This window comes from Oncorhynchus tshawytscha, linkage group LG11 (assembly GCF_018296145.1).
Source record: "Oncorhynchus tshawytscha isolate Ot180627B linkage group LG11, Otsh_v2.0, whole genome shotgun sequence".
In the NCBI taxonomy this organism is placed as follows: Eukaryota; Metazoa; Chordata; class Actinopteri; order Salmoniformes; family Salmonidae; genus Oncorhynchus; species Oncorhynchus tshawytscha.
In genome coordinates, this window is record NC_056439.1 from 22755405 (window position 1) to 22772108 (window position 16704).

Genomic DNA, 16704 nt, shown 5'->3' on the forward strand with positions numbered 1-16704 from the left:
AAAAAAGAGAATTCTCATATTCAAAGGGTACCATGGCCTTGGTCGTAAATCGTATCCCTTAACACCAGCCTATTTAGCTTTCAATTACTGTTAAAAGCAGTCAGGATGATATAACTAACTCTTCCGCTGTTTATGACTGATCATTAAAACTATCTATAAAACTTCATCATTCAAAGGTTCATGGCTGAAGAGTTAAACATACTCAGACAGTTCATCTCGCTCTGGGCCGACGTAGAGAACGGCAGCGTCTAAAAAGTGGAACCTTAACAGGGGAAATTGCCTGGGGGGGGACTATGAGCGATAGTGATTGTGTGAGTGGACACATGGGAAGTAAAGGCCTATAAATGCACCATGTCTATAGCGCCGCTCTTCCACCGTGATAGAGTTCAGCTGATAGCAGAAGCAATCTAAGAAACGCTTTCACAGTTGAATCTTTCAACCAAGCTTACTCTGCTGACTTTTACATTTACTACCAGACAATACATTACACTCCCTTCACAAAACACTCCTAACAAATACCTATGAGATTGATGATAGCATTGATATACAAATGACTGTATTCTAGGACGATACAAGCTTAGGAAGCCAACATTATCAATAACAAGATAAATCGCCTCGCTCCCTTCTTATTCTAAATGGAGCTACTAACATGTCGATCTGAGTTCATATGAATATGTAACTCAAAATACCTTTTATTGTTCAAATAACATTCCTACATGAATAATATTTTCTGTAAATGGTTCTAGTACACTACATGACCAAAGGTATGTGGACACCTGCTCCTCGAACAACTCACTCCAAAATCATGGGCATTAATATGGAGTTGGTCCCTCCTTTGCTGATACAACAGCGTCCACTCTTCTGGGAAGGCTTTCCACTAGATGTTGGAACATTGCTGCAGGGACGTGCTTCCATTCAGCCACAAGAGCATTAGTGAGGTCGGGCACTGAAGTTGGGCGACCCTGATTTATCCCACTGCAGTAAAAGGTTAAATACCAAATTCCAATAAAAGTCAATGCCACAGAGATCGCTATGGATAATGCTTTAGATCACTTATAAAATGCTTTATTAATGATAATGAACATGACTGAAAAGTCCTGTAAGGCACAGGTCCTGTAAGCGGTCTGAATGTATTCACCTTACAGTGATAATGCACTGGGAATTGAAACTACTCTGAAGTTGCTGTAACTTTAATCATCATAGTAACAAGCTGATGTCTAACTTTTAATTGGAGCTCAGACAGAATGTTGGCTTCCTGCTAGACAGGGGTAACTAATGTCTTCACCGCGTTGGATACTGGATACTACTGGGCTAGTGTAGCCTGAGGTAATGTTTAATTACTGTATACGGCGTTAGTATATGCAGGCCTCTCCTCCTAAAATCTTTCCTCTCCACTCTTCTCATCACCTTTTCTCCAGTCTCCTTGTCTTTCCTTTCCTCTTCTCTCTCCTCCTTTCCTCTTCTCTCCTACCCCATCTTTTCAGCTCCTCTCCTCTCAGTTAAATGGAAGGTAGCCTACAGCACAGAGAGACAATAGGCTAGGTTTTTTCCCCTGTTCGTTTTCATTCAGTAGCTGTTTTTAAGGCCATGAAAGAAAGAAAGTAAAGAAGTTGAGGTCATCTGTTTCTAATACTGTACAGTAGAACACATCATTCATCACAGCCAGGTGAACCAATGATTGACCATCATCGGATCCCTCCTTGAGTGGCTTTCTCCTGCTACACCGTAATTGTGGTACAAATCCATCACTACTGTACTGTACTAGCTATTACATCGGTAGACTGGAGTTGACTGGGTTGGGTGGAAACTGTTCTTACCAAGCTTACTGGGTAACAAGAAGTTGATGTTCCAAATCAACTGAAACTGTACTGTAAAGGTGAATGTGGAGAAAGTGAGGACGACACTTTTGAGGATCCATTGCATCAGCATGCACCAGATTGATACGCTTCATCAATTCCTGCAAAAACACAAAATTGCCAATTGTGTCAACACTGCTGCATCCTCTGTTTTGATTTGACTAGCCCCTCCTCCTCCTCTGCACTTTCCATGCACGAGATCTGATGTAGCTAGTGATTTGGTTACTGAGATTGACATATAATTACATCAAGTCCAACAGTCAAGCCAAAAGCAAAGCAAACAGCCAGTGCATGGGAAATAATGTTTTGACATAGCTGGCTGCATTCTGCATTTCATAGACATCAAATCATTCTGTCATGGTTGGGATGACACTTTCCTTCTTCCCCTCTCTAAACCTGACGCACTTAGAAATGCTCTGCATATTTTAATATGAGCGCCCATCCTCAGAAGACCGTGTATTGATTATATTGAGACCTCTTTCACCATATAACATTACATCTAGTCCTACTTGATATGCTAAGTGTATTATCATGCAACTACAGTGTAGAGCTGTCAAAATGGATCTCCTCAGTGTCTTGAAGCCATGCTATGTACTTGAACAGTGACTGTTTGACAACAATGACTATTAAAGCGGAATGTTTTCGAACAAGTTTGGCGTTTACAGCGCCAAGCAGTGAGAACATGGAGCAAAACGTAGAAACGCAGAGACGCTAGATGTGTTCGATGTCTAACCAAAGCAGCCTTAATAAACCTAGATTGCTTTGGATAATCGCAAGCAGAGCCTCTCCGGCTGCATCCCTAATGGTGCCATATTCCCTATATAGTGCACTTCTTTTGACCAGAGCCGTAAGAGAGTGGTGTGGTTCTGACACAACCCATATCGCTGTGACGATCTGCATGATAGAGGAAGTGGTCCTGGCTGGTCTCGGAGGCTGGAGAGGCCATTACCCAGAGTCAGCCCGGGTTTCACAGAGCGCCATGCAGGACTAGCAGACATGTTTATTCATGGACCAATGAGCAGGAGCGACCTGCAAGGTGACTAGCTGTCAGGAGCTGCCAGAACACATACAGTGCATTCGGAAAGTATTCAGACCCCTTCCCCTTTTCTACATTTTGTTACGTTACAGCCTTATTCTAAAATGAATTCAAAAACTAAAAATCCTCAACAATCTACACACAATACCCCATAATAACAAAGCAAAAGCAGGTTTTTAGAAATGTTTGCAAATGTATTAAAATACCTTATTTACGTAAGTATATACATAGATGTGCAGGTGTGTGTGTGTGCAGGTGTGTGTGTGTGTGTGTGTGTGTGTGTGTGTGTGTGTGTGTGTGTGTGTGTGTGTGTGTGTGTGTGTGTGTGTGTGTACCAACATTGCTCTTTTTCTGAATGACGAACCCCATATATCAAGCAACCTAGCCTTTGAATAGTTCTCACACAGGTATGTTTCTCAACCACACAAAAAAAAGTTTTAAAAAATGAACAAATGAAACTTTCCCACTACGGTCAAAAGCTCCAGCCTCATGACTGCATTGGTGAGTTAATAACACCCAGCTCTGATGCCTAACATCAAGGCAAGGTTCTATGCCTTTTTAATCTTATCTCGTTAATACTTTAGAAAAACCTTACAGGCATATGAATCAATTAATTATGTCTGAAATGTTACCAAACGCAGCTCATGGTTTCTGCCAAATACATGTGTCAATCACGCTACCGCGGCAACAGCTGTGTAATTACAGCTAGTCCACATCTGAAGACGGCCGCAACGCCACATTCAAAGAATGTTATTGCTCCGGGGCTCACAAATTACACATTACATGCACCTGTATGAACTTAATTTGACTTTGATCTTAATTTTCTCAACAAACCCCCCCCCCCCTGTAAATTACAAATTCTGCCTTAATCCTCTTCTCCTGCACAGAGAGTAAAGGAATGGTTAGCAACAGGGCTATACTACAGTAGGTAGGCTTTTAACTAGCATGACGGAATTTAGACCCAAGTATCTTTTTCATTGAAAGATTTTTTTCTTTCTAAATTGAATATATACCATTTTTCCTAACAAATATGTTTAATTATTTAGGTCATTTATTCACTGGTCTAGACGTAATTGAATATAAAACTTGTTTATATTCAGTACTTTGTGTGCCTATAACAGGCTCCTGTGGGGCGGAGCAGAGTGTAGCTTAGTGGAAATGGCCTGAGGCAACAGAATTATCTTGAAGTGGAGTACTGTAGGTACACTTAGAGGAGTTGAAAATCAAACCCATCATAAATCAGTCAGTTGATTGTATTAAATATCTTAGTAAAATAATCACCATTACAACAGGTGGACACAGCAGTTATATTTCAAGTAAGAAAATGTGGTTTTATTTTGAACACTTCAACTATACTTGATTGGACTTGCCTGGTGCAATAGAACCAATAGAATAATCCCAGAAAGTGCAACGCCTCTCACCTGTGCACTCCAGACAGACTCAAGTAAACAGCAAAAAAAATGATTCGAAAGAAAACGGATACTATTTGAACCCAGGTCTCTTCAGAAGTACCTCAGACTACAACTTCAGGAAATCTATACAATACATTATTAAAAGACAGGCAGCAGACAAAGAAAGAAACAGGTGGATGAAGGGAGAGAAAAAAAAATGAAAAGAAAGCAGTTTAAATAATTGAATGGTAGGCATCTAAAAAACAGTAAAAGAATCCATATAGTTTTACAATCTGAGGGAAAAGTAGGTCAGAAAAGAAGGAGGGGAAAAAAAGAACATCAAAGGGAGAAAGTTGCAACAAAGTCATACAGTAGTAGCTACCATATACCAGGAGCAAGCTCATGCAATGTTCACAAGGCATCAGACAGGGAGAGCACGCTCATACCACCACTCTGGAATATAGAGGAAGAGGAAGGAGAGAAACACATCCCAAACACTTGGAGGTAGAAAGGTGAACTTGGGAGGCAACACACACACAGCTAACATAATATAGTCATCCCAAATCAATACAAACATGGTTGAACACCCTGCCTTGAGCCTCCCTGACTACCCTTGCCAATGTGTCATATAGCTTCTACTCCTGCTGCTTCAATGGCTGCCAAGAGGGCCAACCTGAGCATGCTGAGACACACACTTAAAGGTCCAATGCAGCCGTTTTCATCTCAATATCAAATCATTTCTGGGTAAGAATTAAGTACCTTACTGTGATTGTTTTCAATCAAAATGGTCCAAATTAAACCAAAATAGCTACTAGGCAAAGGGAAAAACTGAACATTTTAAAAGTTTGGAAGCCTCTTTCTTATTGGACTATTAACTAATTTACTGCATGGTGATGTCACTATGTAAAGCCAAAACTCCAGCTTACACTTAAAGGGCATTATCATAATTTTCACAATTTCACATTATTATTCCAACCTTATAGCATGGAAATATATATAAAACACATCATTTTTTTTGTTTTTGACTGCACCGGGCCTTTAAGGATGTGACGAAGCTAGATATCATAAACCTATAATGATGTTTTGTCGGGTCATTCTTTGTAATTGGTCTTGAAATGTATGCTGTACAAGAGCTGTTTAGTGGCGTGTTATATCTATTTTATAAAGTGATATTAACATACATACAATACATATTGTATACTATATACAAGCATTTAAATTAATTGACAACTTATTCAGTTTGATGACAATTCCTTCTGCATTTGTATTTTCAGCTATAAAGAAGCATGCTCATACTGAGAAGAGTATGTTTAAGACTGGAGTGTTTTAAGAGAGCCTCTGCCTTCTTGGGTCCCTAACATAATCCGCACCCACATTAGTGACTCCTGTTAACACTCAATCTCCTTTCTCTCCTTTAATCTCACTATCACTCTCTCATTTCGGCCATCCCTCACTCACTAGCTCCTTGGCTGACTTGTGGTATCTGTCTGGAGCCTCAGCCCACCTGGCATGAGACAGACAGGCAGACTGACAGATCGACAGATCAGGATGTTCTGACCTTGACCTATGACCTCTCACCCTAATCCCCCCCCCCCTGACAAAAGACAAGTGTCTAAACGGCACCACTTAAACACACACAAACAGACACACACAGCTTGGTTCCTGACATGCTCTGGCTAAAGTTCCACTTCCACTCTCCCACCTAGAAAGCTATTTCAGACTTGGTTTTCAAGACTCCTTTTATATTTGCTTTGGGGGTAAAGGAACAGCTGCTATGTTCGAGTTTTATACCTGGAGTATGGAAGTTTTGCAGCTGCATGCATAAAGAATCCCCATGGCAATGGCAATGTGAGATAAGAGAGAGGGAGAGGAAGAGGGGAGGAAGAGGGGAGGGGAGGAGGAAGGATTTATGTGTTTTCAGAGCTTGTCATGCCCTAAAGAGATTCCTTAGGCAAAGCAGGCCACCTGCCACACGGTATATAAAACTCCAGTCTGCAGGCCTGTCTTGCTCTTTCTCCTACTCTAATCGGTAGCTTCACTTGGTTCTTACACAACAGAAGGTTGGTTTCTAGAGCTGGGGTTAGGACAGACATGGCGTTAAAACACGACGGAGGAAGAGGTAGCCGGTTATATCATACTGTGGGCCCTTGTCTGTCAGGTGAAAACAGGCAAACAGAAAATTGGAGACCAAGGACCATTCTGAATGGGATGTAATAATGAATAACTGTATACTGTACCTATAAATGCTTCATTTATGCACCATCAATAGAATAAACTAGACAGCTCCATCTCTACCATCTCATGTACAGCAACATCTACTCCTAGGCTACGGGCTAACATGGATGCTCCTCAGCCCTAACTGTATAGTAGTGTATTAATGGTGATGTGTACTGAGACACAGACAGTGAGAGACTCACCCTGATCTTCCCACACCTCATCAAGGTATACAGCTCAATCCTTGTGTGCTGTTATCTAGGGGCAAGGGGTGTTTGTGTGTGTGTGTGTAAAGCAGCACATAAGGAGTAAGGGGGTGGGGGCTGGGGTTACTGAGACGGGGATCAGGGGCAAGTGGAGCGGACTGCTAGCTCACCTCAGAGCGCTTGGTAAACGAGAAGAGACAGGTGTGCTGGGGGAACCTGGGCCGCTACAGCCCTGCTCGGCCCTGCTCGGGGAAGAAGTGGCCATCCTTCTCACCCACAGCCATTTATCTCAATTTCACCCTGTGCTGCAAACCGCTTACAACACACACACGCTGTCCGGCCCGTACGTTCAGGCACCGTTTAAACTAATCATGGTGGCAGAATGGGGCCTAGCTTCATCAGCATAGAAAAACCCATCTAAACCTAGCTACCTACCGCATAGTATACACAACTTTAAAGCAACACACACACAGTGTTCCTCTTCATCTCAGCTGGAATTTGGCCACTACTTAGCCTGGCTAAGAAGCCATATTGCTAGTGCTGAGTTGAACCACTACTCTCAATAGCCAGATAGAGAAAGTGAGGAGCTGAAGAAAGTAAAGGCCGAGGTGGGCAGTATTCATCTGGACCCTCAGTATACTGCCTCTGTGTGTGTGTGTGTGTGTGTGTGAGTGTGTGTGTGTGTGTGCGTGTATGTGCGAGCTTGTGTGTGTGCGTGCGTGTGTGTGTGCGTGCGTGTGTGAGACAGCACATAAAGGGGTCTAGGCCTGAGAGTAGGCTAATCATAAACACAGACTGTAATGACCTATTAAGAAGTGTTTTTTTCTCAAAGCGTTACATAAATCCCCTTTATTCAGGCCGACAGTAATCCTGCCGTCGCCCCTGTGCTGTACGTCAGAGGGAGAGAGGGATGGAATCCATCTGAGAGCTAGAGGAATTATGCTCCATGTTCATTTCCTAATGTGTAAGCCTGGCTCTCTTACTACAAATGAAAAGATGTCCTCATGAAGCTGTAAGCCAGCTAGACGTCGAGACGTAGCCTCAGTGAAATACGTCACAAGTTGACTTCCCACAATGCCACTGACTAGTTACCCACTACGAAGCCTTGTATCGTCCCCAGTTTGATAACACAGAACAGGCTCGCCTGCGTTATAAAGGGACAGTCAGTGTTTCTCTGAGAGGTGTGTTGTTGATCAGCTCGGACACACAGCTTCAATAAGAGTATGACTGTCTACATACTGTATTGTCTTTGGATGGCAAAGGAAGAGAGGGATCCTTCATTTCAACTGTCGTTACCTACTGTAGAAGAAACATAGCTAACTCCCCTTAGATCTACTAACTCAGTATCACAAATGACATTAAAAAAAAGAAGCAAAATGACACAAAAAAGCTAAATGACATAAATAGTTCCTGTACAAAAAATAAAGAACATTACAACACAGCTTCCTGGGGGATTTTTAATTATACATGTCATTATGTGTTGCTCAAAAGTGACCATGAACTTTCTAATTTGACCACATTTAAAAACTACAGACGCCAACATTGAAAAAAGTATAGCAACACCCAAGTGCATCTAGGCCTACATTTCGGGTTAAGTAAAGTGGAGTTATGTCATTTTATGCACAAGCCGGCATCCTTAACCATGTTCTCTCTCTAACCAGACCAGAGAGAGTTGGCTTGTATTGTAAAAGTATGTGTGGCAGCTGAGCTGTGCCCTGGTATGCCCCTGTCCAGAAGGAAGAAGGGAGGGCAGAGAAAGGAAGGAAGGGGGAAAGGGATGGAATTACCATGGCGATGAGGTATGTTGTTGCCCTCCTCCAAGGTGGAGTGTCTTGGGCCTAGAGGCAGAACAGGAGCTGGCATTAGCGGGCCTCTCCCAGTAAGGGTCGCTGTGGAGAAACAACGTGAAAATCTCTTAAAGCCTATAAGGAGAGAAGAAGAGTACGGAGCACAGCCATACATACACTGTCTATACATGTATGCATATGGTTCTGGTGTGAGCCCCTCTCCCCCCCCCCCCTCAAAGTCCACAAAGATCATTAATGACACATATTGATCTAAGGCAGAGACAAGATGCAGTTCCCATTTAAAGTTACAAAGAAATGTGTCACTTCTTTCACAGTATTCAGTAATGATGGTGTTTCTAAACGATACTGTACCACAAGAGAACATGTAATGTATGCAAGCATGCAATCATTTCCACCAACAGTTACATGAAAACACGGTGTGTGACGTTGATGGGTTGATTCAGTCACACGGAACCATATAACCATGGAAGGGACACTTCTGTGGAGCCACATTCTCTCAAAAATTCAGACTCTCATGCGGTGACGTCAGGCAAAGTAATGCAAATCAAACGTCAAAAGTATACTACTACTAATAATAATAATAATTGATTAAGTTACTTTTTAGGGAATTATCTTTTTATCTTTTTAGGGAATTATTTTGAACTCTACACACCCATAAAGAGTGACTGTCAGAACTGATATCGTATTCGATTGTTCATATGCCCTGCGAATCAGTGAACTGCTTCGAGGTGTGGGTGAACATTAGATACAGTATGTACCATGCAGCAAAACACTGACATTGTCTGCACATTCTGTATTGATATTAAGACACTTGATTGGCAGGTTGACTTCATATTTGTCACCTGCGCGTCATCAGACTCACCTGGACTCCATCACCTCCTTGATTACCTTCCCTATAAATGTCACTCCCTTTGGTTCCTTCCCCAGGCATTATTGTTTCGGTAAAAGGTGTCATGTCTGTGCGTTCGTGGTTTCTTGTTTTGTATTACGTTGCGTTTATTTATTAAAACACTCCCTGAACTAGCTCCCAGACTCTCAGCGCACACGTCACACTATTCTTGGTATGTTATTTTGAGCATGACCATGAACTGCTATATGGTTAGAATAGAACAGGACTCGGGGATAATCAGTTTGCTTGAGACACGCACCTATTTTTAAGAGAATATATATATATATATATATATAGTGTAAAATAAAATGAGTCATTGATTTATAGACACTGGTTTTCATTTGATTTTTGATCAAGTATAATTTACAGAGGAATATTGAGGAAAGGCACATAACTAATTGTATTTAGATATATTGTTGTGTTATTGTTGTCAGGTATACATCTGCTTTAGTCCAACTCAGTACATTAGAAAAGACAGTTGCAACTCTCTCTTACAATCACAATTTAAAGCTATTGAACCCCGTCCCAGTGCTGACGCGCTGTATTCCCTAGCATGCTACAGTAGCAGATACCCATGGACTTCCAGCCATTGCGGCAGGGTAGCCTAGTGGTTAGAGCGTTGGACTAGTAACCGGAAGGTTGCAAGTTCAAACCCCCGAGCTGACAAGGTACAAATCTGTCGTTCTGCCCCTGAACAGGTAGTTAACCCACTGTTCCTAGGCCGTCATTGAAAATAAGAATTTGTTCTTATCTGACTTGCCTGGTTAAATAAAGGTAAAATTAAAAATTAAATTAAAAATTGCGCTAACACTAGTTAGCGATGGCTAGGGAAACTACCTCTAACTTCCATCATACTGGACGCAGAGAGATACAATAATATCCATGAGTTCATCTGACCCTAGGGATGTAGATAAAGGCTCTCATTGCCAAAATCCCAAAGTATCCCTTTAAGGACCTCCTCACACCATCCTATTAAACAGCATGGTGTCACTATGAATGGGGGAAACATTTACAGGAAAGAGATGGTAGCAGCTCTCTCTGGGAGCGTCACTTGCACGGTGCAGCCCTCACTAGCCAGCTATCTCCCTCAAGATTGATGCGTTGCAATTTACAAACGTCTGCAAGCCACATGTCACTTAGTAGAATTTATTCCCTGCAGGTATGGGTAATGTCAGCCAGTGCAATATGCTCCACAATAGCCGCCACCACCACTGCCACTATACACTGAATGAAACTACAAAAAGACACACACACACACACACACACACACATACACACACACACACACACGCGCGCGCACTGACACACTATCTGGCCTGAATGGCACAAAAAAACAGCACAATAGATGTGGTTTCAAGGCCACAAGGTAAATTGCAGACAGCGATGGGAGATTTGGACCATTTTTCAAGGCTGACTATATTACACACTGTACCGGAATTGTGTTGAAATTATACACTTTTTCACGTGGGAGAAAACGAATCCCACCAGCCCCATTCTACTCTATAAAATGTTCCAATGTGGCCTTTAGACGATTTCCTAGGAATCAGCCATGTGATTGAAAACATGTCACTTTTACACCACCCCACTGTTCCTTCTCTGTTTCCACTCTGGTGGCAGGTAATCTAGCGGTTAGAGACACGGGCCTGCAACCAGAGGGTTGCCAGTCTGAATCCCAGGTTCCTTCTCTGTTTCCACTCTGGCAGCAGGTAATCTAGCGGTTAGAGAGGCGGGCCTGCAACCAGAGGGTTGCCAGTCTGAATCCCAGGTTCATTCTCTGTTTCCACTCTGGTGGTAGGTAATCTAGCGGTTAGAGACACAGGCCTGCAACCAGAGGGTTGCCAGTCTGAATCCCAGGTTCCTTCTCTGTTTCCACTCTGGCAGCAGGTAATCTAGCGGTTAGAGAGGCGGGCCTGCAACCAGAGGGTTGCCAGTCTGAATCCCAGGTCCGACGGGGAACATCTGGTGGGAAGTGACTTAACCCCCCACAACAACAGCTCCCGGGCGCCCAGTGTCAGCCCCCCCCTCTCACCTCTCCCAAATAATTGTAACTGTGTGACTTTCGGAGAGGCTGGGTTTGAAGAGGAAGTCACATTTCAGTTGGACCTTGTGTGCAATTGACCAAAGCACCTGTGAGCCTTTAAGTTGTTTTCTCAACATGTTTTAACTTCTGACATGCAGGTCGAAAATCCACAATCCCCTGCATATACTGTATATCTGAGTCTGGATTTAGACAGGTGATCTAGTCTTACTGCTAGGGGATTGGAGCTTGGTGTTTACTTGGTGTTCCTGGGCTGGACCAGGGGGTAGAAAGCCTGGAAGGTCAGAACCAGAGCTATCCTGGCACCAGAGGGGTTTTCTGCAGTGAGGCATAACACTAGTGGTGCTCATTGGGTGGATAGAGAGATATAGAAAGCACTGGAGGTTTGTTGGAGGATTGTTATCCAGCCATGATGGCTCTTTGTCAAAACAGCAGCCTGATCCTCATCCTGATCAGCTCACCGCATGCCTCTGTTTCTCTGTGTGAATGAGGTCTGCAAGGGTGGATGGTGGGGCTTTCTCTCCTCTCCTTACCTCTCCTCCCTCTCCCATCCTCCCCTCCTCTCCTACCCTCTCTTCACCTTATCTCTCCTCCCTCTCCTCTCCTCTCCTACCCTCTCTTCACCTTATCACTCCTCTCCTCTCCTTACCTCCCTCTCCCATCCTCCCCTCCTCTCCTACCCTCTCTTCACCTTATCTCTCCTCTCCTTACCTCCCTGTCCCATCCTCCCCTCCTCTCCTACCCTCTCTTCACCTTATCTCTCCTCCCTATCTCTCCTCCCTCTCCCATCCTCCCCTCCCACCCTCTCCTACCCTCTCTTCACCTTCCTCTCTACCCTCTTCCCTTATCTCTCCTCCCTCTCCCATCCTCCCCTCCTCTCCTACCCTCTCTTCACCTTATCTCTCCTCCCTATCTCTCCTCCCTCTCCCATCCTCCCCTCCTCTCCTACCCTCTCTTCACCTTATCTCACCTCCCTATCCTCTCTCCTACCCCCTCTCCCATCCTCCCCTCCTCCCCCCTCTCCTCTTCACCTTATCTCTCCTCCCTCTCCTCTTCCCTCATCTCCTCTCCTATCCTCCCCTCCTCTCCTACCCTCCCCTCGTCCTCTCCTCTTCCCTCATCTCCTCTCCTATCCTCCCCTCCTCTCTCTTCAGCTTATCTCTCCTCCCTCTCCTCTCCTACCCTCCCCTCGTCCTCTCCTCTTCCCTCATCTCCTCTCCTATCCTCCCCTCCTCTCTCTTCAGCTTATCTCTCCTCCCTCTCCTCTTCTCGCCTCCTCCCCTCTCTCTCTCTCTCTCTCTCTCTCTCTCTTTCCAGACCCCTGAATGTGTTAACAGGCACATCTCTGCTCTGCTCCTCTGAGGTAAGGGGCTCAAATCAAAGGGCTGAATCAGAATCGTTGAGCGACGTACAAACAAACAAAGAAAATAAAAAAACAGCCAATGAGGTCTGCATCATCAGTCTTCAACAGAGACATGCAGCAGGAAACAACCAACCCCCCTGCTGAGAAACACTTTCCTCAAACCTGTCATTCATTGACAAGACAGGGGGACAACATTGTAGGCTATTTTTCTCTGTGAAACAACAACAACCTGGCACCTATGGAGAGGATACAGAGACCCATGGAGCCAGACATGAGTAGAGGAGCACAGAGACCCATGGAGCCAGACATGAGTAGAGGAGCACAGAGACCCATGGAGCCAGACATGAGTAGAGGAGCACAGAGACCCATGGAGCCAGACATGAGTAGAGGAGCACAGGACCCATGGAGCCAGACATGAGTAGAGGAGCACAGAGACCCATGGAGCCAGAATGAGTAGAGGAGCACAGGGACCCATGGAGCCAGACATGAGTAGAGGAGCACAGAGACCCATGGAGCCAGACATGAGTAGAGGAGCACAGAGACCCATGGAGCCAGACATGAGTAGAGGAGCACAGAGACCCATGGAGCCAGACATGAGTAGAGGAGCACAGAGACCCATGGAGCCAGACATGAGTAGAGGAGCACAGAGACCCATGGAGCCAGACATGAGTAGAGGAGCACAGAGACCCATGGAGCCAGACATGAGTAGAGGAGCACAGAGACCCATGGAGCCAGACATGAGTAGAGGAGCACAGAGACCCATGGAGCCAGACATGAGTAGAGGAGCACAGAGACCCATGGAGCCAGACATGAGCAGAGGAGCACAGAGACCCATGGAGCCAGACATGAGCAGAGGAGCACAGAGACCCATGGAGCTAGACATGAGTAGAGGAGCACAGAGACCCATGGAGCCAGACATGAGTAGAGGTGTATTGGGTTCTGCGGTGATGACGAAAAGATATTTGCTGGAGCCTGGCGGTAGTAAGTGGCTGATGAATAAGAGTGGTCAGACCCCAGGAAGAGCAACCTCCCGCTGTTAAACCACACACACACACACACACACCACACACACACACAGGAGGAGGGACCGTCTCCCACTATTAAACCACCCCAGAGGAAGTCCCAGCCCCTCCTCAGAACCCAACCCTCCCCTGGCTAGCTGACATGTTTATTGGGCCTTTATATTGACTCCGGGATCGGGTGGTTGGGGCCAGCCAGTTGATTTAAAAGGCCTTTTATCGATGTCATCTGGAGGACTGAGGTGAGTGACATTTACAGGTAAATTCTCTCCCTGTACTGCCAGACTACTACAATAACACAGTCCTTCCACCGGTTAACTGACCACACCTCCATAGTACCTCTCCCTCTCCATGCTGCATGGCGCTGGGAAGAGATCAATCTTACGTAGGGAGGCCATCGACTCAGACTATGTGGTTAACCCTTCATTGGGTTGGAGGGGAGTTAACAGCTTTCCCAAGGGGGAGAGCGCTGTCTGATTTCAGCTTAACAGAAACTCTCCCCACATAAAACGTATCATGTAATGTAACTAATTGCCCTACCAAACAATACACAAGGGACCTACATTATGGTTAGGCTACTGTTGAGCCATGCACTGCATCAAAATGTATAATTAATTGGTAAGACTAGTGAGTATAATTAAGTATGGTATGGCGGAAGACAAGTTCAAAACGTTCGAACTTTCGTCCATTTAATTGGTCTAAGAAATATATTAACTACAAAATGTAGAGTACAACACGGGGGCATGTTGTGACTATGTACTACATTAGAATGTCAAGTGTATCAGTTCTCCAAGCTAGTAGATCATCCACTGTGTAAAGAGAGGGAATATCTTCTCTGTATGCTGTCTGTCTGTCTCAATGAATATTTAACCACTACATGAGTCCTGGCATCCAGCCAGCAGACAGGGTCTAACGTTCCCTGATATCAAAGCTACACTATACACTGCATTCGGAAAGTGTTCAGGCCGCTTGACTTTTTCCACATTTTGTTACGTTAAAGCCTTATTCTATAATGAATTAAATTACACTTTTTTTTTATCATCAATCTCCACACAATACCCAATAATGACAAAGTGAAAATTGTTTTTAGATTTTTTTTTGCAAATGTATTAAAAATGGAAAATTAATTCTTTACATAAGTATTCAGACCCTTTGCTGTGAGTCTCGAAATTGAGCTCAGGTGCATCTTGTTTCCGTTGGCCATCCTTGAGATGTTTCTACAACTTGACTGGAGTCCACCTGTGGTAAATTCAATTGATTGGACATGATTTGGAAAGGCACACACCTGTCTATATAAGGTCCCACAGTTGACAGTGCATGTCAGAGCAAAAACCATGCCATGAGGTTGAATGAATTGTCTGTAGAGCTCCGAGACAGGATTGTGTCGAGGCACCAAAACTCTCCCTAGAGCTGGTCACCCAGCCAAACTGGTTAAATCGGTGGAGAAGGGCCTTGGTTAGGGAGGTGACCAAGAAACCGATGGTCACTCTGAGAGAGCTCCAGAGTTCCTCTGTGGAGATGGGAGAACCTTCCAGAAGGACAACCATCTAAGGAACAGCACTCCACCAATAAGGCCTTTATGGTAGAGTGGCTAGACGGAAGCCACTCCTCAGTGAAAGGCACATGACAGCCCACTTCGAGAATGCCAAAAGCACCTAAAGGACTCTCAGACCATGAGAAAGGAGATGATCTGGTCTAATGAAATCAAGATTGAACTCTTTGGCCTGAATGCCAAGCACCACGTGTAGAAGAAACCTGGCACCATCCCTACCTGTGAAGCATGGTGGTGGCAGCATCTTGCTGTGGGGATGTTTTTCAGTGGCAGTGACTGGGAGACTAGTCAGGATTGAGATAAAGATCAATGGAGCAAAGTACAGTGAGATCCTTGATGAAAACCTGCTCCAGAGCGCTTAGGACCTCAGACTGAGGGCGAAGGTCCACCTTCCAACAGGACAACAACCCAAAGCACACAGCCAAGACAATGCAGGAGTGGCTTCAGGTCAAGTCTCTGAATGTCCTTGAGTGGCCCAGCCAGAGCCCGGACTTGAACCCGATCGAACATCTCTGGGGAGACCTAAAAATAGCTGTGCAGCGACGCTCCCTATGACGCTCCCTATCCAACCTGACAGAGCTTGAGAGGATCTACAGAGAAAAATGGGAGAAGGTCATAGCCAAGAAGGTCATACCCAAGAAGACTGGAGGCTGTAATCGGAGCTAAAGGTGCTCCAACAAAGTACTGAGTAAAGGGTCTGAATACTGATGTAAATGTCATATTTCTGTTTTACATTTTTTATACATTTGCAAAAATGTCAAAATACATGTTTTTGCTTTGTCATTATGAGGTATTGTGTGTAGATTTGTATTATTATTTTAAAATAAGGCTGTAATGTAACAAAATGTGGAAAAACTCAAGGGGTCTGAATACTTTCCGAATGCACTGTATATACAAAAGTATGTGGACACCACTTCAAATTAGTGGATTCGGCTGTTTCAGCTACACCCGTTGCTGACAGGTGTATAAAATCGAGCACACAGCCATGCAATCTCCATAGACAAACATTGACAGTAGAATGGCCTTACTGAAGAGAACAGTGACTTTCAACGTGGCACCGTCACAGGATGCCACCTTTTCAACAAGTCAGTTCGTCAAATGTCTGCTTTGCTTGAGCTGCCCCGGTCAAATACAAGTGCTGTTATTGTAAAGTGGAAACATCTAGGAGCAACAACGGTCAGCCGTCAAGTGGTAGGCCACACAAGCTCACAGAACAGGACCGCCAGATGCTGAAGCGCATAGCTAATGAAAAGCATCTGTCCTCGGTTGCAACACTCACTATCGAGTTCCTGGAGGCAACGTCAGCACAAAAACTGTTCGTTGGGAGCTTCA

General features: G+C 44.5%; 1 protein-coding gene across 4 annotated transcripts in view; it reads right to left on the minus strand.

Moving 5' to 3' along the window:
* The window catches only part of LOC112262448 (neuronal PAS domain-containing protein 3-like), a 349807-nt gene that overhangs the window by 260514 nt on the left and 72589 nt on the right, over nt 1–16704 (minus strand). For all 4 annotated transcript variants that reach the window (XM_042329924.1, XM_042329923.1, XM_042329925.1 and 1 more), the window contains one exon: nt 8491–8592. In XM_042329924.1, the coding sequence (XP_042185858.1) occupies nt 8491–8592 (102 nt within the window). The remainder of the gene's footprint in view (nt 1–8490; nt 8593–16704) is intronic.